This window comes from Chlamydotis macqueenii, chromosome 3, assembly GCF_036417535.1.
Source record: "Chlamydotis macqueenii isolate bChlMac1 chromosome 3, bChlMac1.mat, whole genome shotgun sequence".
Classification (NCBI taxonomy): domain Eukaryota; kingdom Metazoa; phylum Chordata; class Aves; order Otidiformes; family Otididae; genus Chlamydotis; species Chlamydotis macqueenii.
Window position 1 is genome coordinate 62,177,954 of NC_141558.1, and position 25,247 is coordinate 62,203,200.

General features: G+C 35.1%; 1 protein-coding gene across 9 annotated transcripts in view; it reads right to left on the minus strand.

Annotated features, from left to right (window-relative positions):
* Positions 1–25,247, minus strand: part of AHI1 (Abelson helper integration site 1) — a 99,778-nt gene that overhangs the window by 41,579 nt on the left and 32,952 nt on the right. For 8 of the 9 annotated variants that reach the window (XM_086744097.1, XM_086744098.1, XM_086744096.1 and 5 more), the window contains 6 exons: positions 25,006–25,109; positions 24,296–24,414; positions 21,142–21,272; positions 19,698–19,838; positions 16,773–16,975; positions 4,384–4,501 (listed from right to left, as the gene is read on the minus strand). In XM_086744097.1, coding sequence (XP_086600223.1) covers positions 4,384–4,501; positions 16,773–16,975; positions 19,698–19,838; positions 21,142–21,272; positions 24,296–24,414; positions 25,006–25,109 — 816 coding nt within the window. Of the gene's footprint in view, positions 1–3,899; positions 3,947–4,383; positions 4,502–16,772; positions 16,976–19,697; positions 19,839–21,141; positions 21,273–24,295; positions 24,415–25,005; positions 25,110–25,247 lie in introns of all 9 variants that reach the window. The other variant, XR_015258080.1, reaches the window with a different exon arrangement.

The window sequence follows — 25,247 nt, forward strand, 5'->3', positions numbered from 1 at the left end:
TGATGCATAAATATTTTTGATATCTTTGATGTTGAAACCTATTTCACTGTTTGCTTGAGACTGAAAAAAGACATTTTAAATAACCTATCAAATACAATGGAGGACTTAAATGCAAAGTCAGTTTTGTTAATGTCTTCAGAGAGCGAGAAAGAGTACTTTGAAGCCTTCACTTTATATAGGTAGAAAACACCTTTGACTGTCAGTTGTGTTAAGAAGAGAAAATTTCTAATTGTTCTCAAACCTGCCAAAGCATTGTGTTTTTTGTTTTTGAGATTTTTTTAAAGATACAAGAACCATCACGTTTCCAGCACATATGTAATTAATTTTTAAGAGCAAGTTTAATTAACTGGTTTTATTGTAGTCAAAATTTCAGTGAAAAAAATCTGTGCAGTATTTATAATCAAGCTTCAATCTCCCACATAGTTAACAATTAAATCATTGCTAATTACAGTTACTTGAAACCTAAAACGTATTTTAGAAAACATGCCTTGAACACAGTGGGAGTTACTGAAGAGTCACTGTTGAATAAAGCCTAAAAGTGCGGGCCATTTCTTTCATTGCATGCCACAGATCTGCAAAACAGTGTCTGAGAGTATAGGAAGGTGATTTCACTGTCCAAAGATGCTCACAATCTTAAGGAAGGATGGCAAACAAAACCAAAGAGGATTTTAATGTCTCTCAGAGAGTGTGTAATCAAAAGCTGGAGCTTTTGATACTTCCTTATTTGTTTAAAAAATAAAAATTAGGAAATGGGTTATTCCTGGAAGAAGGTATAAAGAGAACATGACAAGGAAAAGACAGGAATGTCTAAGACAAAGTCCTGGATAACGCTACAGTGCAGTGCTGCAGAGTAGCACCACAGGGTGAGTATGATAAAATTAGCACTGAAGCATGAGCATAAGCAGAGCTATCCAGCACAAGGAAGGTAAAACCTCAATTCTGACTATCAAAGACAGGTCTTAGACAAATCTTCTTACCAAAAGAAAAAAAAAAAAAAGTTCCGCAAGCTTAAACATTACTACTTACTTTTAGAGACAGATTCCCTAGAGTATACTAAACAGTAATCAAGTAAGAATAAAGTAATCTGCTATATATACAACACAGACAAATTTGAGTAGAGTGTAAAATAGGACCAGCCATTAGACTTCATGAATCCAAACTACAAAGGTAAAACTCAAAGGGGATGACTTTCTCCAAAGACACACATATAGCAAACTTTTCAAACAGTTGAAATGGTTATTAGCACAGCTGCAGCTTTACTGAGGAAGGCACAAAAAAAACCCTGATACAGCAAAATGAGTTACACTCTTGACGAAAAATTCCAACTGACAGGCTATCTGGACGGACCATAATAAAACCTAAGTTCTGTGCCTTCCTCTCAGTTTTAACACGATCTTTGTGAGAGGAAGGCATGCAACACACATTTTCTGATATTTAAATTACTTTTGTTAAATTTTAAGAAATCTCTCTCATGAAGTGCTTTATACCTAATCCATAAGAAACAAGTTCATCCATGTCTTTTATCTGCTTTGTAGTATCTACTTCGTTAATTACTATTTGTCAAAATTCATTACATTTTTTTTTCTAGTAATTCTAACCATACTCTTGACAAAACTTTAAATACTTGCACAGCACTCTATAGCATTGATGGGAAAACAGTAGATGTTGTTAACCTTGAATTTAGCAAGACTTTCAACACTATCTCCCATAACATTCTCATAGACAAACTGATGAAGTTCAGACTGTGCAAGCAGACAGCGCAGCGGACTGAAATTGGCTGAGCTGCAGGGATCAGAGGTTTGTAACCACTCACATGAAACCTAACTGGAGACCAGTCACCAGTGGTACACTCCAGGGGTTATACTGGGGCCCACACTGTTTTAACACCTCCATTAACGACCTGGACGATGGGACTACGGGAGCAAGTTTGCAGATGATAAAAAACTAGGACGAGCAGCTGATACACCAGAGGGATGTGCAGAGGGACCTTGACAGGCTGCAAAAATAGGCCAAGAAGAACCTCACGAAGTTCAACAGAGGGAAATGCAAAGTTCTGCTTTTGGGAAGGAATAATCTTATGCAGCAATGCATAAGAAAACACTTAAGCTATTTCTGCAAATATGTCTGGAGCAAGAAGATTTACAAGTTAGGAAACAGTCACAGTATTACTGCTACTGCCCATAAATCACAGAGCTGGATACCCCATTTCTCCACTGTTTCTACCTAATGCAAGACCTAGATAACTAAATTATCTTGCTAAAAGATGAAAGTGCAGCCTGTATCCAGGCTACTACACTGTCTATATCACATCAGCTACAACCTTATCAAGTTAATACAGTATGCACATACACCAGTTACATGGTTAAAATGATTGCTAACAGAGCTTTACACATGCTGTCTGTAGGTACTTCGCTGGGAATTCTGCATTTTTCTTTAAGAAGCACTAATTACACAACAAAAGGAAACAGGGAAGTGTGAGAATCAGGAGACGGAATAACTGCCAACATAACCTTCAGGAATACGTAACCATCTGCTGGACAAAAATGAAGGATCTCTGTATTACAGGCAGTTGTTAATGATGCAACTCCCCAATAACATAAGTACAGAAAAGCATATATACCGTGTATTTGAAACCAACACAGAAAAAAAAAAAAGTTTTGTGTTTCCAGCACAATCCATACATTAATAGATTTGTTTTAACTACAGATTTTCTATTATTCAAAAGTAAAATTAAACTGGCAACTAGGAGCTATGAACATGAGAACCTGTCTTTTTACACTTTATAACCAATGGGGAAAGAGGAAATAGGTGAGTAAATTTTTCTCATATGTTTCACTGAGAACAAGTCTATCACAGTAGAACTTGGAGGCCCCTAAAATGACAGAGAAGTAATTTAGGATTTCAAAAGACTTTCTTACAGGAAAATCTATTTCATTTGTGGTCCACTAGCATTTTTACGGTCTTTTCCCCTAAGAACCTTCATTTTCTCATTGCTTTCATTGACTGTTAAAAGACCATTAAAACGTACCTCTTTTTTGCTATACTCCCCTTGTATAAATAATAGTCTGTACCTATAGATCATCTTGAAGTATCAGTCAGTTTTGGAACAACTACATTGGGAGCACATATGAACAGCTATAACATATATTGATGTTTGTTTATGGTATTTAAGTCTCCTTCAACACATTATAGCTCTGCTTCTCCATAAAGTAAAATTCAAGACAATAAAATGCACTGTTCGGAGCAATATTAGCTATAGCCATTTAAAACAACTTAAAGTCTATGTTAATGTTCTTTAAAGAGTTAGTTCATTTATTTTAAATATTTACAATGTGTAAGACAGCATATGTATTCTACTGTTTCTGTAAGATTTACACACTCTGGAAACAATAAGCATCTGTTGTGCAACAGATTAATATTAATTTGGCTCTAAGCTATTTTGTTAAGGTAGAAAATGGAAATACAGAAGTTAACTGGTGTATGGCCATTTGCATTGTGAATTAGCAACTAAGAGAGATTCTGAGACTAGTGGTCAATCTTTTAGTACATGCTAAGGACTCTTTTCCCTGCCACTCAGAAAAAAATAATCATAACTTTATTTGTGAAGAAAACTGTCTGCCTTTAGGAGATAACTCTATATAATTATAAACACTATTCCTCTCTTTACTATCTACATTTTAAGTCTCCATTAGGACACTATATATTTCACCCTCCCCTTGGACTTCTTTTTACTCTTCTCAAGGATACAAACCAAAACTACTTTGAAACTACGTTCCAGTTTTCTGTCTGGTGCCGAAAAAAAGACAAAAAGGCATGAAATTATCAATTTTATTATTAGCAATGCAACAGATATTATTAGCAAAGTAAGTATCACAAAAATGTGTAATTTCATTGCTTACCTTTTTCTCAAAATCTTTGAACACAAAATGTCTTTAGAAACAAATCCCTAAAAATAGATTAAATATAACTGCAAATAGTCTACCAAGCACTACAGTTCTTAAGTAAACTGCTTTTCTTATTACTGTTTTATCAATATCTATGCTTTTAAAAATGTGATTTTATTGTTTTTCAGTGTCTGGGTTTAAGATACTTTAGTATTAAAATATTATCAAAATATTAAATTAAGAAAAGCTGGCAATCTCAGTGTTTTAGGAACTTACAGCACTAATAAATGAGTGTACAGCTTAAAGAAAAAAAAAGCATTACAAGGCAAGATATATCAGTATTGGACTGTATCATACTGAATTTAAAACAGTATTACATATAACAACCAGGACTCTCCATGAAAGCTGCACAACAGAATTTGTAAAGCCAGAAGAAAATCTTCCTGGAAGTTGTTACACATTCCCTACAGAGAGTGAAGAAATAATGAAACAAACTTACCACTTTTAGCAGTGAAAGAATACAGGGGATTCAGAGGAGGGCTCAGAGTGCCTGGCAGTCTTAGCTTGGAGTGTGGTGACAGTGATGATGGTGCAGGAAGCAAGAGATTTGAGCTCGCCTGTAATAGGAAAGACAAATCAGAAAGTGAAGTGTAATTTCCTGGGTTACTTACTGATGCAACAGCTAGAAGAGTAATATTTGCTTACTGTAAATAACTATTAAATTCCAGGAAAAAAAAATAAGACTGAAGACGATGATAAATAACCATTTAATTTGATGGAGCTTTTTGGTTTTGATTTTTTTTTTTTTTAATATTTGGAGAGACAGACTTGGAAAAAATATTGACAAAGCTATAAATTGAATTGCATGTTTACATGTGGACACAAACTCTCAAGCAGAGCAAACAATGGAACAGAATTCTTTGAACTGGTATCTCATGGCATCTTCATCTATAAAAAGAAGATGACATTTATATATGGTTATAAACTGGTAAATATAAAATAACTTCTCATTTTTGAGTACTGAAAGTACACTACATATACAAAGAGTTTACTCAATATTAGAATAAGAGAAAAAAATATTACCTTAAACTAGCCCTAACATAAAATCGATTTCTGTAGATCAATAAAGCACAATTAAACCAAAACACTGGACATTTCTTTTATGTAAGCTACACAACAAAATACCTGCAGTTCTAATTTCTATAGTAACAAAGGTAATGTAGTTAAAATTTGGTTTGCTATGGAGTTTCTTGATATACATGGAGCTATCACAAAGCAAAAACTTTTCCCAAACTTTACTCTTGACATGCTATCCAAATACAGTCTAAAAAAAAAAAAAAATTACAATAATCTTGGGTTTTTTACATGATCCAATTGAGAATTTCACCGGCTGCCTTGATAATACAGCCAAAGGGGAGGGAACATAGGCCTTAAATAAAATATTTGTAATCTTCTTCAAACAAAATAGATTAATATACTAAAATTTTTGAGTTATTTACATCAAACCAGCTAATTCTTGAGCCTTTGAAAAGTCAAGCCTACTTCGCAATCTAGAATAAATGCATATGGTCACTTAATCCAACTAAAAGCCCACACTCAGTGGATGACTTCCTTTGGCCTCAGTAAACTTTAGATCATATCCTTAACCTTTAGTTGTGGGCTAAAGAAGAACAATGGCATTTTGCAAATTTACAATCTACTAGTTTCTAAATTCCCTTTAAAGAAAGGAGACGGTTAAACCAAAGTGAATCAGTGGCTTATTTCCAGAAGTGATACAATTTATATAACTACTATTTTGTCATTTAATAAATATTAAACAATTCAACAGGTTTCAGTGACATAGAATATTTGGGCATTGGCAGGTGTACTGGGATGCAGGTGATGTAGCACTAAAAAGGTGTGTTAAGTAACTTGACTGGACCATGGAGGATATCTGCTATCATCTCCTCTGTATTACTACACTAGACCTCCATCTTAATGTATCTGGCTTTTTTATGTAGCAATATGGATTTAATTCTACTGAAAGAAGTTTACTATAAAAACTGTCTTTTACTAATCAAGTACGCCCTCAGCAACTGCATGCAACTGTAATGACTGTATTCCAAAACTGACCAGAAGGAAAAGCAAGACAGAAAATCAGATCAACCATTGAACATTATTAAAAAAGGCATTGAATCAGCTAGGTTTTATTGCAGTGTACAAATTTAACAATATTAGTAAACAGTAGTTGTGAAATGTGAGCAGAATGGAGAGGCCTGTTCTTCTGAACAAAATCAATCTACTTTTCTTACATTTACATATGCAAGTGACTAATTTAATTAATATAAAGTTTTCTCTGATACACACAAGTATTGTGGAAAGCCATTAGCTTATGTGTTTACTTGAACACAGAATACTAATCTGTTCTGCAAACATGTCGAGTTCAACTTCCCAGTGTTTTATCTCCTTTTATCCACTGTCAGGTCTAGTGAGAGCCTTCCGGCAGCAACACAAATGAGAAGATCTCCCCCTGCATAAATTTCTTGCTAAGTGCACACTACATCATCAGTGATACGAATGTATGTTTTCCAGTCAAGTATTCTCATGAAACTTTTTGGAATTCTTTTTCAAATTTACTGTCAAAAAGTTGGTTTCAGATACTACCAGGGAATAAAGACAAGTTGAATAGATTAGCCTTGGAAATCAAACTCAACACAGCAGAGCAAACTATTCAAAACAGCACTTACAGACACTTCCCTGGTCCATCCCGGAGGGAAAAAACATCAGGAGAAACTTGTCTTGGTTGTGGTGCTTCAATGAATTACAGAAGAGAGATGGAATTCTGTATGTAAACTATTCCTATAAAGCATTTAATTCACCTCTGTTTTTCTGCTGTATTACCCAAATACTCCCATCATACATGCCAAATAGCATGCTCTGAAATCAAATGCAACCAACATGTACTTTAAAATATTAAATGTATGCTCCTGAAGAATTAAGAAAATTAGCCTTTAAAAATTCAAAATAAATTCTACCTCACAACTCTTCCTTCCTCTCCAAGCCCTTAAAAACAAGACGAAAAACATTTTTATAAAAGAGATATTAAAAAGAAAGTTTTAAATTTAAGTAGTCTTACAGGAGTGATTAATTCTTCCCCTTAATGGCAGTGAAGCTCAGCGCAGGTGAGCTATAAAAGATTGTCCATCCAAAGTAAACACAAAATCAGACTTTTTATGGCCTTTCTGCCACTAGCTCTTAAATATTATTTAAATCTCTAAAAGGCCTAAAGAGAGAAAAAACCCACAACATAATAACAGAAGAAGGAACCACTCAACTAATAAATGAGGACTAATGATTCAGCAGAGCTGTTTCCAGGTGAAGTACACTGTCCTATGAAGAATAATGAATTTTCCTGCAAGGGACAGACATAAGACTACCTACAGAACAGAGTGAAGCAATCTTTTTTTTTTTTTTTTTTTTTTTGGAAATGCATGCTGTGGGAAGGCATTGCTAAATACTTTTACAACAACGAGTAAAGTTGGCTAAGATAGCCAACCATCAATCTACTCATTTTTCACAACAGGCTCCGCTTGCTTCATGCACAAACCACAGCTTTATCAAAGACACAGTTTACTACTCTCCTGAGTTGAGTAAAACTAAGAGTTATAACATGCATGTAGTTTTTGCAGGAAAAAAAAAAAGGATACCTACATAATTTTGCCCAGGTTTAAATAAAGTTGATTTGCATTTTCTTTTTTTGTGTTAGGGTAACTCTATGCAAATTATGCAAATACACATTTTCAGTGGAACTAGTTTTCACATTAAAAGTGAATTGCATGGGACAAAACCCAGAATACTGCAAGACTTGACAAGCTGACAATAACTATTTCCCTTTTTTTTTCCTAAGAATGAAATTTTATGACCTTTGCAACCAATATAATCGACATTTCCATACATACTTGCAAGTCAAATCAAGTTGGCCAGCTCTATAGTACCTCTTGTTCTTTTAGTTTTAGGCTTTCTTTTGAAACTTTAGGCCTGTAGGATACTATCTTTAAAGACAGTTTAAAAACATTACTAGACCATGATTCTGAAGAACATAAAAGTTGACAATTTAATTTGACATAAAAACAAAACATAAATTCTGCTATTTTCTCAATGCTAGAAGAAAATACATAGGTAATAATGCTTAAAGTAGGAGTACAGTACTACAGCTTTTAAATTTGCAATGTAAGTTTGAATCAAGTTTATATCTATGTAAAAATGCAATCACTTCTATGACAGCAGTGTTAGAAAGGGCTTCAGCAAAGGCTGGGATTCTGTCGTGGTAGGTGCACTGCTGTCACTTAGAGACTAATCTATTCTGCTCTTAAGCAACTACTAGCCTAAATAGGAAAACCAAAGAAAGGTAAAATAAGATATCATCCTGTTACACAGAGGCAAAACTGAAATATATTGACTTTGCTTGTCTGAAGCAAGTGTGTTCCCCTGATACAGTCCCCTTACTCTGATTATCAGGATGGCAATATATTTGCCTCATAACTTGAGTGCTCCATTATTTTACCAACAGAATCCCAGAAGTGACCAGGGCATATATATGAAAAATGAAGCTAGAAGGCAGTTGATCCTACAGTTTAGATATAACCATTGTCTATAGATATGTCTCATCACATAGTAATTCTAGATATCCAATTCCTTAGTTCTGCCAGAGAGTTCCAGCATTTCAATTGCAGGCTTACCACAAAAGCTTTCTTCCTCTTTTTTTTTTCCATTAAAAAAAAAAAATTCAGAAGAAAATAAGATTACTATAAACATTTGAAAAGTAAGCTTCTTTCCTTTAGTCACAAGGAAAAACAAATTCTTGGTACAAGACAAAACCATTAAGTACAGGGTCAATTCTACACAGGCTGCGTAGACTTGCTCAGCCATCAAGCACAGAGAGTATGATCTTTCCTGGACTGGATAAAACTGGCATTTCAGCTTGGCCAACTGGCCAATGTCATCACCAATTAACAGTAAAAAGTAGATTTGTCTTGCTTAGTAAGAGCCAAGTAGACTACTATGTAAACTGTGCCTTCTTCTGTGGCTGGTTATGATTCTTGCTATCAAAGAATACATGACTAGGAAAAGGAAAAAAAAAAAGCCAACAACAAAACTACAAACTTTACTTCAGTAGTTAAATTTTAATAATATCTTTTTTTTTTTTTTCAAAAATTAAAAATGGATGTAACCTGTGTCACATACAAAACATGCTCAAAGATACTTGTCCTACAATTTTATTTCTCTTCCTACTAAGGAAAACAGACACCAGAAATTCTTCTGACTCACAGCTTGGCAAATACATATATCTTGCTGGTTCAAGACGTTAAGACATGACACTAAATACAGCATACAGTTTCATGTAATCATGCAACTACTCTGACATTTGTAACCTCCTCCTGCCACCTCATCACTCCACAAGTATTTGCTTAGATTCTAGGCTTTTCCTATCATATATAAAATCCTTTTATGGTAGTTTTTAATTTTTGAGGGATTTTTTTCCACAGGGATGTTAAGAAAAAAAGATGTATTTCTGTGAAATGTTCACTGTCACTGCTATTATTCTTAAAAAGTATAACCAAGCTTTCACTTCACTAATTGCTTTTTTTAAAAAAAAATTATGCACTTAAAGTGTAATCCAGTTTCTTATGTTGACAATTCCTCATTTGTTTATTCCAGAGATTAACTGCAATGTAAACATATAGAGAGAAAGGTAAAAGAAACACTGACCAGATTTCCCCAGAATAAGCAGCACTTTTGGATGCAAAGATAGAAAGTTATTTTCTATATATTTTATTTGAATGAAAAACAAATTGCTTTCCTCAGCTAACAAAAAAGAAAAGGAATCTGTGAAACTTATTGAAAAATTCTACAGGTTTAATCTGTATATCCGTCTTTAACAGTCAATTTACAGTATCTCAGTATTTGAGCTATGATAAATGTTCCTTTCCGCACCTAACATGTTGCAAGAAACTCTATCACAGTCCCAATAACCATTAATAAAAACAGTTGCCAACAATGATATTAAGTTAATTGACTCAGAGAACATTTATAGTATTTTCTTCCATAAAAAGTTCCTAATAAAAGCTGCCTTCTCCACACTTTGGTGACAATAAGGCAGCTGGCACAATGAGATATACTTTGCTGTCTTTTACCAGCATGAGTGAATCTAGCTTTCTCAGCTCTAAAACGTGATCTGAACAAACACAGTATTACTCAGATGTTCCTATTTACTTTGTTCAGCAGGGAGAAAACAAACAGTGAGTAACTTTTCCTTAATGCTGTACAAACGTTTACGGCAGGAAGACTAAGATGGTAAAAATGGAAATAAAATTAAAGGACCAATCAGTAAAATCAATATACATTAAAAATGCTTAACAACACCTTATTTTACCCTGATAAAATTATTATGATGGAATTAGTTTTATACAAAAAACGAATGAAATTAATTTCGCATGTCTGACATACCTTTTATATAAAACATAAGTCATTAATAGAAATATAATGCTGAAAAAGTTCAGTAGTGGAACAAAATCTTCTGTCACAGCTACTTTAGACTTCTATTCAAATAGTAATGTCAGCAAATATTAAATAAGAATTAAAGACAGATGTCCTGTGCTTACACCACAGAAGACAGATCATTGCTGTGTAAGTATGACTGCATTGATACTCTAACTGGATTCATACAGCTCACTTACTTCACTTGAGTAAAAGGCCGAGAGCATGCAGACTTAAATTCCATATTCACAGTAAAATTTGTAATGACTCTCTAGGATAACAGAAATCTGTGTATCCAACAAAAGATGCACACAATTCTGCATTAACTTTTATAATTAAAATTATAAAGCAATAGTAGAGAAATAGTTTGAAATATAAAATCATTACATCTCTTGCTAAGGCAATAGCTTGGAGGGAGGAAAAAAGTCCCTAATGTAACTAAATTATATATTCAGGTAATTCAATAAATATTCCCATGACCAGATATTTATTGAAAGTACAGTCTTACCATAAAGAGCCATTTCAGTCACTTTATGTTGCATGTTAGCTACCACTCTGGCAGAGAATTTCAGAGTTCTGGTACCAGATCTTACTCTGGAGGAGACTCAGGCTGCATGGCTGCCAAGCTGGAAGGTGTCTTTTTAATGCTCTACCTATTTTTAAGGTTACTACCCAGACAAGGACCTTTACCTAACAGTAAAAGCAAGATATTTTACCTGTTTTCTTTTATTCGCTGAGTAAGTGTGGGAAGACTAGCAATTACTGCAGAGTAACTAACTGTGGTAAATCCATGCAGATCAGTATGAGGACAGTTTGTGAAACTACTCATGTCATGTCTGTGCCAAAGTTCCTTCACCTACAAAATCCAGACAATAGTTGCCTTTCTATTTTGACTGTGTTGTTTCAAAATTCATCTATGTTTGCTAAAAATGAGGAATGCCCAGAAAAAAAAAATTGTACTAAGCGAAGAATATTCTAACAGAGGAAAATATTACAGATTTTAAGGATCTGATCTGCTTTGGAAGATTTGGCAGAGGAAAACAAACCAGAACAAAATACCAACAAACCACAGAAAAAAATAGCTATTTGTTCAACTTTTTCTAACACAGGCAACATAATTAAAACTGGCAAATTTAATGAACTGACAGGCAAAATTCACTACAATTTCCAAAACCATACTTTATAACAAACTATTTCTTAAAGATGTACAAAGTAAAATTCTAGCAAAACTTTCATACGCTATTAAGTATTTTACCTATATTAAGCTTCTAGTAATACTTCAGTTATTTCATATCAACAATCGCTTTATGTAATCACAATGATTTAACAGCATCTGGGTGGCAAATAAAAAAACAGTTTATAAGAAAATTTTGCCTTCAGTAAATGAATGCCTTATAAAACACATCCTTATAAGTCTGCAGCTAGAAGTAGCTATGTTTGAAGTAATAATTGCAACAGAATTTCCTAGAGTAAGAAAAGCATTTCCTAGCAATCTGAAGAAGAATATTGGAAGAGGAATAAAAAAAAAAAGTATACAGCACTACTCAAAAGCACCTATTTAATTTTAAAGCCCTTATTCCAGTGGAATTTATTGCACAGGTCATCAGAAAAACGATTGCCTATGTTACAAGATCATGTTCTCCACTAATATGATAATTAATAAACTAAACCCCAAACCTATCATGCAGTAGACCATATGGATCTGATTTGAAATTGCTACAAAAGCAAAACTGGAAGAAAAGTAACCTTAACAACATTTTAGAATTCAACTGAACTTTAATGATTTTTTAAATTATTAACTAATCTGATGTAATGAAAGGAATATTAGTAACTTATGGAGAACTACCACACAATCCACTCATAAATAACATGATAATGCCACACACTTGTCAGTGTAACTTTTATATATATTGTATATATACTCTATAACAGAGAAATAATTATACTGTGTTAGATCAAAGATCCATCCTCACGTTTTTCAACAGTAAACTGTAGCAGGTGAGTTGCATAAGTTTAGAGAGGTATTCCTCATATAAGCCCTTCTACTTTCATCACTCAACAGTTTATTAAGTTCTTCAGCATCAGCTGTCAGTAACACCAGTTCATTGGGTCAATAGCTTTTGCTGAATCTCTCCTTTACAAATTTGCCCAAAATGTCTGCGAACCTATCCACACTTCTGGCCTTCACAGTGCATGTCCCCACTTCAGATGTGAGAATTTTTTTTTTTTTTCCAGTACTGTTAATGGTTTCATGTATTTCCATCACAACTTTCCTCTCACTCATCTCCACCTACACAACCTGCAAAGCTGAGGAACTCAGGTCAATTTAATCTTGTTACATGCAAGCTCTTCAGCAGCTCTTGGCATTAGTGTTACTCTTATTCAATAAACAAACATCTTCCTCATGTTCAGTTTAGAATGGATCTTACTTACAGCTTCCTAAAAACTATTCAGCTACAGTTTTGTTTTTAATAAAATATTTACTTAAGTGCTTTTTTACCTTTTTTTTTTTTCCTCCCCAACTATGGTACACACAGTATATATAAAAAAAATTGGTTTCCTATTCATTTACATGTTTTCTTTGTGAAAAACTTAAGAGAAACTTAAAACAATTCTGTGAACTTAGTCAGTGACGCTTTAAAAGTACTGCAAATTTCTTATACATGACAGATAAGATTACAGAATATCAGTACCTCCTCTGACAATTTGTAGATACAAATTTTGTATTGCAGGCATGATAAAGTGAAAAAGCTATTTCAGCCTGCAGAGACAGTGCGGCGTCACCTTGTACTTGGCCAAAAATATTCACAGAATTGGCAATGTTTTAAAAAGAGTCCTCAGTGCTTAATAGATTATGACCCTCTGGTTTTCCATCTTCAGGTAGAAGTTGTAGTAACTTACTATAGAACTCAACTCTTCCCTATCTGCACTAAAACCCAGAAGCCAAGCATGGTATTTCAGAATCTACCAAACCCAAGATGACCTGGAGGACAGACTCTTACAAGACTGACAATGGTAACATAAAAAATAGACATCACTTTGGCATCCAGCTCTGCCTCTAGGTCTTTGTTGCAGACAAAAGGACAAGTTTCCAGCTTCTTCCACTTGATGGCTTAAATTGTATCAGTATAATGGTTTATGTGTTCCCTAAAAAGGTTTTTTTTTCTGAAAAGCAGAGGCTTTAAATTCTGTTCTGTTTTCAGACAACAAGATGTATTTTGCATCACAACTTAATTCTAAAAGGAAGCCACCTGGAAGGGACCACACAGCATAGTATTTGATGTATACTATACCAAAGCATCGTACATGACCATACTTTATAGTCATACAGCTTAATGATGAAAGTTCAGTACATTTGACACAATTCAAGGTATAAGCTTCTGGATGCTCTCACAGTACCTACTCCCTTAATGAATTCTGGCACAGTAATAAATACACTCAAACAACAACAAAAAATTCAAACACGTGTAAGTAGCTCTGTATATAGGAAAGAATACTTTTACATTCTACTTATATAATATTGCACTTAAAACCCTCTGCGTATCAGAATTCTGATAACCACTTTGATAGCCTTTTAATAATGTTTTCAGACATACATTGCAAAGTAGACTGGAAAAGACAAATATACTTTTAATTAATTTAGAAGTATTCACATATTAAGAGACGATGCAACCAACATATAATTGATTCTAGGACTAGTACTACAGAGTATATACAGATGCTGTCCTTAAGTGCAGAAAGATTTTTTTTCTCCTTCAAATTATAGCATGAAAGTTTTGACATCTAAAAATCACAATTTCAGAGCTGGAATGGTATATGTTTAAAAGAAGCCCTTCTCCCCATAACTACATAACATATCACTTCCTTGTAATACAAAGTTATAAGCAGGTATTTTGACTGCTAAATAGTAGTGAAATTTTAGTTACATATAGTAACACTGAATGAAAAACACTTGAGTTCTTCCAGCAACCAGAGATGGGTTAAATGTTTTCTTATCCAAAACTTCTGTGAATAGAAACATACATTAGCATTAGTTCCTTGAAGGAGACATAAATAATAATTGCTGCCAAGATTCATTATACTGTAATTTCTCTACATGGTAAGGAAGCCAATTCTGTATTCTGGTTTCATAGAGAAATTCATATTTATCTTTTGTAACAAAATGTCCTAGCTCTTGAGAATTACTAAAGCTTTAACCCAATATTCAGCTCTTGGTTCTAATTACACAGTTTCTGGGCTAACAAAAATGGTAATGTTGCAGAGGAGGAGAAGAGAAACTTCCTCTATCATTCATTAAGGTTCCTGTTTAGCTAGCAAGAAAGAAAAACAAAAAAAAGAAAAAACCATGGGTTCTAAAGGAACCTGGAAAGGAGGTACTGATCACAACACAAAAAACCTAAGCTCATACAGGATCAGAATATTCTACATTTCTATCCAGCTTAAACTAAATTTCAATGTATTCACATTACATTTTCAAATCATACATCTAAGTTGCAGACTTCCAAACTTTGCACTTACAAGTTAATTTGATGTCCATTAGTTACTGCTGTTAAATTCACACACATTGAATCCAGAGACCCCTGTGTTGGCAGATCTGCTGTTTGGAGGTTCCACCACCTGTGTCTCATAAAAAAACGACTTCAGGTGTGACCTCAGGCCAGCTTTACTGCCTGCAAGGTATGCTGCCAACATGCTTGTCCCAACACGGTAATGCCTACATGTCTGCAACAAGGTGATGGCATGCAAACATGACCAAAAGACCAGCAAAAGGCCTACAGAGTTTCCAGTTCCCTTTTATTTTTACCATCAAATACATACAAGATAACACCTGCATTCTCATTTGGATTTTCATATTCCAGCCCTATCAGAGGGCAACCTGCCACCCTATGTGTGGCTTAATAAGACTCCTTCCTCTGTTTTAACTTGTCTGTACCCAGACTATTACCGCATTCTCATATATGCAGCTGAGTGGCAACTTTTATGAGGTCTGCTTTGACAAACACTTTAGCAAAGCATTTATGTGAGTACACATTCTTACAAGCCTTCCAGCAAAGCCTGCGCTTACACACATGCATCACTTGTCACATGAAAAAGGGAGTTCTGCACATGTAAATGCATATGCATCCAAAACAGTAATTTCTATTCACAAATTAGTAGAAATTTTAAGTTTTAGTGTTGATATATTATACTTTGGGACTGTCCAGAATCTCTGAAAATGCAGGCAGGCAATACTGCACCTACATGCAAGAAATGATCCTATCCCTGCTTGGAAAGGAGGTATCGCTCTCCCCTGAGTCTCATGTTGGATCACTGAAAAGATAAGTACCGAGAGTCCTTTCAATGAAAAGAAATCTTCTCTCAATACCTCAGCGCTTTATAAAGCTCCACAAGCAAGCACTCTCAGTTTTTATAATCACCACTGCTCCGTCACAGACATCCGACTGGATGTGGACTCTTTCAACTGCCATCCTGTACTGTTTGTAAACTTACACGGAGAGAAGGCTCAGATGACCCTTCTGACATCTCCTATACATATATATATATGTTCCATGGGTAGAGGGTTTCGAGGATGCTGTCCAAAACCTTGATCACAACTCTGCTCACAGTGGACTTGCTCCAAATTAGTCATTGAGCAATGGGAATCTAGGGTTACAGTACTTCAGTACCTGAAAGTTATTCTCTCAGAGTTGTAGGCATATCTATTTCACCTAGCTACATGGTACCACAACATGGTGGTTGTGGTTGTCACATGCCTCCTCCTGTGTGCCTCCTGACGTTTTCCTTTCCATTTCCTCCTCTGCTCTGGTGTCTCCTGTCCCTAGTAGCTACTGACCTTTCTTAAAAATGTTTTCACAGAGGTGCCATATGCTCTTCTGTTTGGTTCCAATTTCAGTTGTGCAGTGGGCCCATATTGTTCTTCACGGAGCCCAGCAAAAGGCAATCTAGGATCTCTTCCCATATAGGTCAGCCCCGCAGCCCCCCCCACTATGAAACCCCTGCCATTTATGTCACCTACAATTCTAAAGGTGAATAGAAAAAAAAGAAGAAAAAAAAAAACAACCAAAAACCAAAAGAATTTTCTAAAGCTCAGTCATAATTATCTATGGAGTAAATCATATGAATGGCAACGGGCGTTGACAGAAAATATCCCTTGTCATCAATACTTGATAAACAAAAATAACTTAGTTTTACATGATTCCTCTCTTCTAAAGAGCTACTTACAGGTGCATTAATATTAGTGAAAGATGTCAATTTCTGAAGAACAGTTCTCAAGACTACATATACATGTTTTTTTTAAATACACCAGTCCCAGACTATGAACTTTGTCAGAGAAGACTATATACTTCTGGAAATTAATTAAATTTGACTTACCGTAACAGAATCAAGTTTCTGTTTCACCCTCTGCATTCTCATTGATGCTCTTGCAACACTGACAAACTGATCTGCCGGAGACATCGCTGTACTTTTTTGTACAGGAATTTCAGAAAAACTCCTAAAGAACCGTGGCCCTCTTGGTGTAGCTGTAGTAAGTGATGAACTGAGATCTTTTACGAGTTCAGCTTCCTGCTGTGCAACTGCAGAAATAACCAATATCAATATGTCAGGTGAAGCCTTACATTACTATGGGGAAAAAAAAAACGGAATGGTCACTTATTTTGCCAACCGTGTCTTCCGTGAGACACCATCAGAATCTGTACTAATAGTCCTATAGGGAAAACCTGAAAATGACATGACATTTTCCCCATACTACTCCATTTCCCTCTAATTCTTCCTGATCACAATGTCTCCCTTTTGTTATCTGTGTTCAGTAACCTCTCACATAGAACTGATATTTTTGTATTGCTTATACAAAATAGTGTTCTCCATGCAGAAATATTTGGGAGGGGGAAGAGAAATGAATGTTTTCAAAGGCAAGAAAGTGATATAGTTTGCATTGAGTTCAAGTCAGCTATTTTACTAAGTACATTGCACATTTTTCCATAAGTAAGCTTATTAAACTTGAGTAAAATTTCAGAAGTTGCTAGACATATATACAGGCACAGTACCTTCTGTGCCTGTATATATGTCTAGCAACTTCCGAGGTAGACAGCTCTAGAACAGGATACTTCTGATGAAAGTTGTGCTCACTGTCATTAAACAAATTGTTTGATTTTTGCAATTTTCTGTACTGTGGTCTCAAGCAAACTAAGGTTAAAAGAATTCTTCATGAAAGTTTTGTCCAGGATATTCATAAATCTCTTGGTGTATGTAAAACATACACTGTTGGAGTCCTAAAAAGTGGTTCAGTGACTAAAATTAGTCTTACTATATGATTAACTCTTTCAACACTAAAGTAAGAGTATCTTCTGAAAGCAAAAAGTGTGTGCTTTTAACCAAAAAAGGAACAAAAAGTTAGTAACAGCCAACATAGAAAAGACCACAACCTATGCAAAAATCTTACTGTCACCAGTGACTTAGTTAAGCAGTCAGATGATACAAATAACTACCAGTGTGATATCTGTGTGATCTCTAAATATACACACACATATATATATAAAACTACCCTATTCGATTTTTAAAGACTTACTGTCTGCTGAATAGTAAAAAATTTTAAAGAAATCCTTCACCCAAAAATTTTTCCATTGCTTTCTACAACAACCCAGATATGTTACTGGGTTGAAATTTAGAACTGAATATTGATTGTAAAGTCATTCCACTTTATTTTCCTGTTAAAGTCAACCAGTTCAACAGACAAATAAGGTAAACTGTGAGATTTGATATGAGTAATCTCATTGGTAAGTGGTATTTTAAAATAAGACAGGATTAGCTTCACAAATCTATGTTCACTGCAAATATAATTCAAACAAAAATCCATTACAGATGCAAAATTTAGTGTATAATTTGTATTAACATTATCTGCTGCCCAGATGCAACATGACATCTGAAATTATGTCCTTAATTGAAACGATGGCACTGCTAAAGCTAACCTCAAAAACAAATCAGAAAAGTCTGCAAAGGACTGCAAAGTATATCAAAAATTCAAAGCTAACATTTATCACTATCTTCTCTTCAATGTAACATGGAGAATAAACATATCTCTCACATAAGAAGGACTTGGGAATGCTGATGGACGAGAAGCTCAACATGAGCTGGCAATGTGCTCTTGTGGCCCAGAAGGCCAACCGCATCCTGGGCTGCATCAAGAGGAGCGTGGCCAGCAGGTCGAAGGAGGTGATTCTCCCCCTCTACTGCGCTCTGATGAGACCCCACCTGCAGTACTGTGTCCAGTTCTGGAGCCCCCAACATAAGAAGGACATGGACCAGTTGGAGAAGGTCCAGAGGAGGGCCACAAAGATGATCAGAGGGCTGGAGCACCTCTCTTATGAGGACAGGCTGAGAGAGTTGGGGCTGTTCAGCCTGGAGAAGAGGAGGCTCCGGGGAGACCTCATAGCGGTCTTCCAGTACCTCAGGGGGGCCTATAAGAAAGATGGGGAGAGGCTGTTCAGTAGGGCCTGTTGTGATAGGACGAGGGGTAATGGTTTTAAAATAGAGGGAGGTAGATTTAGATCGCATATTAGGAAAAAATTTTTTACAATGAGAGTTGTAGAACACTGGAACAGGTTGCCCAGAGAGGTGGTGGAAGCCCCATCCCTGGAAACATTCAAGGCCAGGCTGGATGAGGCTCTGAGCAACCTGATCTAGTCGAGGATGTCCCTGCTCCTTGCAGGGGGGTTGGACTAGATGACCTTTGAAGGTCCCTTCCAACTCTAGCCATTCTGTGATTCTATGATTCTATAATCACACCACAGACATAATACCTGTTTATTAAAACAATTTATACTCTCTCACATTAATTAATTTCTATACAGCTCCTTAACATTATTTTGTAACACAGTCAGCACAAAATAATGAGATTTCTATTAAGCTATTCCTTAATTTTCAGAACAATAGTATTTTTGGCTCCATAATCTGATACTGAAATATTTCAGTATCAGTTTTTAAATATTTGTATCACGCTGCCTATAGATGATAAAGTGCTGTAAGAATCACACAGGATGACATACGATAACACATTAACTTAAGGTCGCAGGGGACCTCTGGTGATTGGCTAGTCCAAAGCCCCTGCTCAAAACAGGGTCACCCAGAGCAGGTTGCTCAGGGTCTTGTCCAGTTGGGTTTTGACATCTCCCAGGATAAAGACATGCATTATCATCAAATGACTGTTTTATTTTTCCTTCAAAAGAAGTACAAATACTAGCAAATCACTTCTAAAACTAAAATATTTACAGGTGTGTATCAATAAAATTTGTACTGTACCTTTATAATCATAAATGTATACAAGTATTGGCTGGTTTTGACCAAAGGCACAAAATGACACCATGTGTTCATGTGGATGAAAGGCAACATCACGAAGTGGAGATGTGAAGGAGAGTTCAGAGTATACGGCCACCTGATCTCCTACAGAAGTGAAATACGTTTCTTAATACCACGGAAAAGTATTTGATACAGCAAAATAACAGTTTGTTTTAGCTTGTGTTTCTACACTGCAATGACTGCCACTGTAAATAAATATTCTTCAGTCGATTTCCTTATTGAAAAGTATTATTTGACATAAGACAGAAAATATTGCATGCTTTTGAGTTATTGAATAAGTCACAAAAGTCAGTGCTATTGCAACAGCTGCAGGAATCCCCAGAGGATGCATCAGGTCAGCTGAGTTCTCTTGCTCTGATAAGCAAGTTCTGGAAAGGTGGCGTTCCACGGTATTTGTTTGTGCTTGCATTTTGCCAGAGATAGCTATCTTAGTTGTGGATTTCAATTACATAATACTGACAACAGGAGTGAAAGTTGAGCACAAAATTATTTTAAAAATAAATAAAATTAGCTCTTCAGCTGATGGCATTATGAACGCAAGTACAGTGTGTAAGCAAGCACCAAAGCCTGGTGAAAATACACTACTATAACAAAACTTCTCCCTCCTTTTATTTTTATTCTTTTTTTAAAGTTTTCAGGTAAATTATGTAGTGGCATAGATGTAAACTAATATAGTTGGAAACACTGAAAGAAATTAAAAACAGAACAGTTGGTTAGCTGCCAGTTTTAAAACGTTTACTTTTTCCTTTTAAAAAATTATTGAGATAATAATTGGAGATAGAACATAATGTCATCAAAACCAAAAAGTGTATTTTGCTACTGTCTACTGTTTTTTTTGTCTCTTTTACCTCACCGTACAACGAAGATGACAAACTCTATATCTTACATTTGCTTAACGCTCTTCCAGAAAGATTTTGGTAGTTATTTTGAAACAACTTGTTCTGGAGAATAATTCATGAAGAAACCTTATATTACAAAGACCAAAATTATTCAGAGTCTCCAATCATCCTTAGGAAACAGATGAAGTGGTTCTCAACAGAAATCTAATTCCCAAATCCGAAAAACGCAATAGAAAGACTGATATGACTTAAAACATTTTTGTGTCTGACATTTTAAGACTCTCATCCACATGTGAAGAATTGCAGTACACAAAAAGCTGCACTTAAGGTGCTCCATTCCTGTTGGATATTACAAATGCTACCTCTGCCTATTAACTTCTTCTAGAGAATTAAAACTTAGACATTAATAATAGCTATTTAAAAGGTGGAACCAAGGCTTCAGGATTTAAGCACATCTTACTGATGTTTTATTCCATATCAAAAGCTTACAAAACACTTTCTCCCTCAGTTTTAACAACCTGCCTTAAGACCATAGAATAATTAGTTACCTGTTTCTGGATTCCAAACGTAAGCCCTTCCATCTTCACTTCCAGAAAACAGGAACGTACCACACGGTGTTAAGGTGCTGTGAATCTTTTCTCTATAATTTGTGGCACCTATATATTTCTTTGTAGCCAAGCTAAAGATAAAGAACAGTTTGCAAATGTAGCAGTTACTCTCAGAATAGACAATCTAACTTTTTATGTGTCAGTCCCCCTCTCTATTCCTCAGAAAAATCAATACACCTTGCATCCCAAATAGATATGCAAGTGCTCACCTTTTGCAGAGTGCAGGTTTTACCCTTTCTTTTTCCTGGCTTCTATAATGCACCTGAAATTATAGCTGAAAGCGTACATCCTTGTCTTTCAGTAGAAAATTGAAATACTCAGATCTAGAGAATGGATATGGATGCAGAAATTTGCATTTCCTTGATCCTGAGCTTTGCAAAAAATGGGGAAAATGGCACTATTACTCCAAGCTCTGCCAAAAGAAGTTTTCATTACACTTCCTGAGCTTGATTACATCCCAGTAGTACTTAAATTCATCCAGCAGCTCTCTTTAGCTCTTCAGACTAATGTCTCCTTGGTGAGAAAATCAGCAGTGGAACCAACAAATTTCAGAAATCAATGTTGATCTACTATTAATATTTTAATAGAATTGTGCTACTTAGAGATCCTAATATTTTTTTCAGTGAAACACTACTGGTCAGCATAGTAATAATGACCTACTAATGAACTACTGTCAAACAGTTTGTAGACATCAAGGAAGAGAGAATCTGCAAAAGGATTTAAAGAAGCATAAGTCAAGCTTGTAAAATGCTCTCTCAAACATGAGGTACAGCTGGGAAAGAGATATGGAAGTTCAAAAGGGGGACTAATACAGCAGTAATACTAAGAAGCAGAATTTGAGGCAAGAAGGATGGCAATAGACCACAACAGCCCTCAAAGACAGTAGACAGTAATTTCTTAAATGTGTTACTGCAGAAACAATGAAGGTATGCTGGGAGAAGTGCAATGCAGTTAATATGACAGGAAAAATATTTTTAACAATATTCTGAATAAATACGATTAGATACAATTCTATTTGGCAAGATAAAAGGATGCTTTAATGATCACAGTGCAAGACCGTATCAGCCAGAGTTTTAGCTATGTGCATAAGAAAGATAGAATCTATGACATGTCATGTAGAAGAGTTCTGCAGGATGTAAAACTAACCTGCATGTGAAACCCTAAGGAGAGGTCTGAACCAAAACCAAATCCCTGATCACATACCTGAGTGACAGGACAACATTATCCAAAAAGATCAAAAAAGTAAGTTGAAAGAAGAAAGTTAAGAAAACTAGCTGTCAAAGTGAATTGTGTTGATCTGTGACCTCCACCCCCTCTTTTCTCATGCAGAGAATGAACAGTTAATGCTGACGTGTAAAATTATCACTGCTGGCTATCTGACCCTGTGGTTTATTGATAGACTTAAGCCAATGTAACTGTGGGCTGCAGTCAAAGCAGCAGTCCTGCTGCTGTCCTCTCCACCCTTATTTTCCCAGGCTCTCCCTCATTTCTTCTCTAGTGTTTGGGCAGCTATCAGATCAGTTAGATCAGATAGCTGATTAAAATGAAAATTAATCATTTGTATTTGTAGGCTGATTTTTAGTCTGATCAGTTCACTGATCTGACTTACCCTGCATCAAAAGATCTCTAGAGCTGATAAAAAGGAAATGCTAGGAATACATGGCCAAAGGTGTGGGAGATAGGAGATGGTGTGTCCTACAGATAAACTGGCTTAATAATTGAGAAACCGCACACCATATTAACTCTTTTTTAGAGATTAATATGCACCTCCATTTTTCTCTCTCAAACTGCAACTCTCTACACTTTTTAGGAATGGTAATGATAGAAGAAAAAACTATGTGCTTCAAAAAACTACAGGTTCCCTTTGTTAATCCATCCATTTCATGCTTCGATTGAGTAGACAGTGTAGCTTTCTAGCATCGTTATTATAATTTATCATTTACAGTAAGGTGGCCTATAAGAATGGAAAGTCTTCAGCTAGTTCAAACACCCAACTCAATATATTGTTTAAGAGTAAGATTTCCTGAGAGAGTATATATATGTACAGAAATATGTTCTAAAAGAACATATTTTCTCATGGTATGAGAGCATGAAGATGTATTTTCGGCAGCTAATTTCATGTAGAACACCAGGGACCTTTGATTTTCTGCATGGTGAGGCGAGGAAGGGAAGCCATGAAATTAAGTATGAATCATTTAGAAAGAGCATTCATATCTTTAACATGACTTTCCAGAAAAGAAGATTCAGGTACATCTTATCAGTGTGTGTAACTGACAGGAGTAAGACTCTTCTCAGTTTCAGCCAGTGAAAGGACAAGAGGGAATTGATACAAAGTGAAATATATGAAATTCTGTTTAAAAATTGAGAAAAACACTAAATGAACACTAGAACACGTTGCTCACAGAAGCTGTAGACTCTCCATCCTTTGAGATATTGAAAACCCAACTGGACAGAGCCCTGTCTAACATGCTCTCATGCTTTGATTATTGAGGCTCGAGTGGACACTCTCCAACCTCAACGACTCATGTGATTTTGTGATCTCCTTGTTTTTTATTGTAGTTTATTATTAAAGAATTGTGTTCACAACTTTTAAAAATGAGAAAAATTATCAAAAACTAAGTTAAAAATCTCTCTGCCTGCTTAATATACTGTAATATGTACATCACTGCATATTTCAGTATTTATGATTACAATCTTAATTCCATTTTATCATCAAAATACTCTTCCCAGAGTCTTAACAATGAGAAACTAATGCACAGATAAATGTTATAATTTCATGCCTAGACTGCATTTTTAAAAGCAAATTCAATCTTTAGGAGACTAGTGTCTTCTCCTTCATGCCACCTTAAGCTCCCAAATAATCTGGTATTTTTTGGATATTCTATTCTAAAACACTTACCCATCATCACACAAACGGTCTGTAATACAGCAGTGTTTTTAAACCATTTCCTAACCCTAATATTTGCTATCCTTTATTATTAGGACATCTTTCTTCTCCATAACCATACATTTAATAGCTTTACGGCACTTTATTTCCCCAAGTAAATTTTAAACCAAAAAGGAAATAAGCATTTGTCACCAAATACCTACTTACATTCTCAGATCCATGATTCTCAGGGTACTGTCTTTGGCATGGATTAATAAACGTCTTCCATTTGGATGCACCTCCAAATGATTTATTGGTGTTCCTTTAATATCATTTTCTTTTATTTCCTAAAGAAAGAAGGAAAATAAAACTAAAAAAAATTGTTTTAAAACTCATGGTTTTTTACACATTATTAGTTTTTCTCTTGTGTTACTCTTTTTCTGCCCACTTCTTTCTGTTTGGTTAAGGAAAAAGTTTGTTCCTATATTAAGGCATTACACCATAGGCAATCAACTTTTCACAGCCACAAGGTAGATTCCACTGTGACTCCGAACTTCTGAAACACAGTTGACGATAGAAAAGCTGACTGAACATTAGACCTCTAAGGTATGAACAAAGGTGATTTGAGAATCCTCTGGTCTATTTTATTGTTGTGTCTAGAGATATAATTCATTAGCATTTATCTGTTAATATAGTGCTGTTAAAACTCAAGCACTTTCATGTTTTATATAAAAAACTGAAGTTGCAAAACAATTCCAAAATTTTAAGTCTCTGAATCACAGCATGTTCTATCAGCTCTTTTGTACTGTTATTTAAAGAAAATACACCTTTTCAGTTAAACAAAAGTTAATGTATAAAAAAATTTGAATTCAAATCAAATTACTAGTTTTGGTACAGTTAACAAAAAATTACAATGCTAATTTAAGAAACATGTATACCTTACTAATCCTCCAGTGTTGAAACAGGTGTTGAGAACTTTCTTTGACAGATGTGTCCCAAACTATTATCAGTCCTGAGCTATCTCCTGAGAACATGTGGAGCCCTGTGAAATAATAACATCTTATAAGTAGAAGAATACCACACAAAAGAACAAATACAGAAAAGTATTTATAAACAAGAAACAACTTTTCTTCTACTATTTTTATGAACAAGTGAACAGCAATTCTTTCCTCTCTTTTGC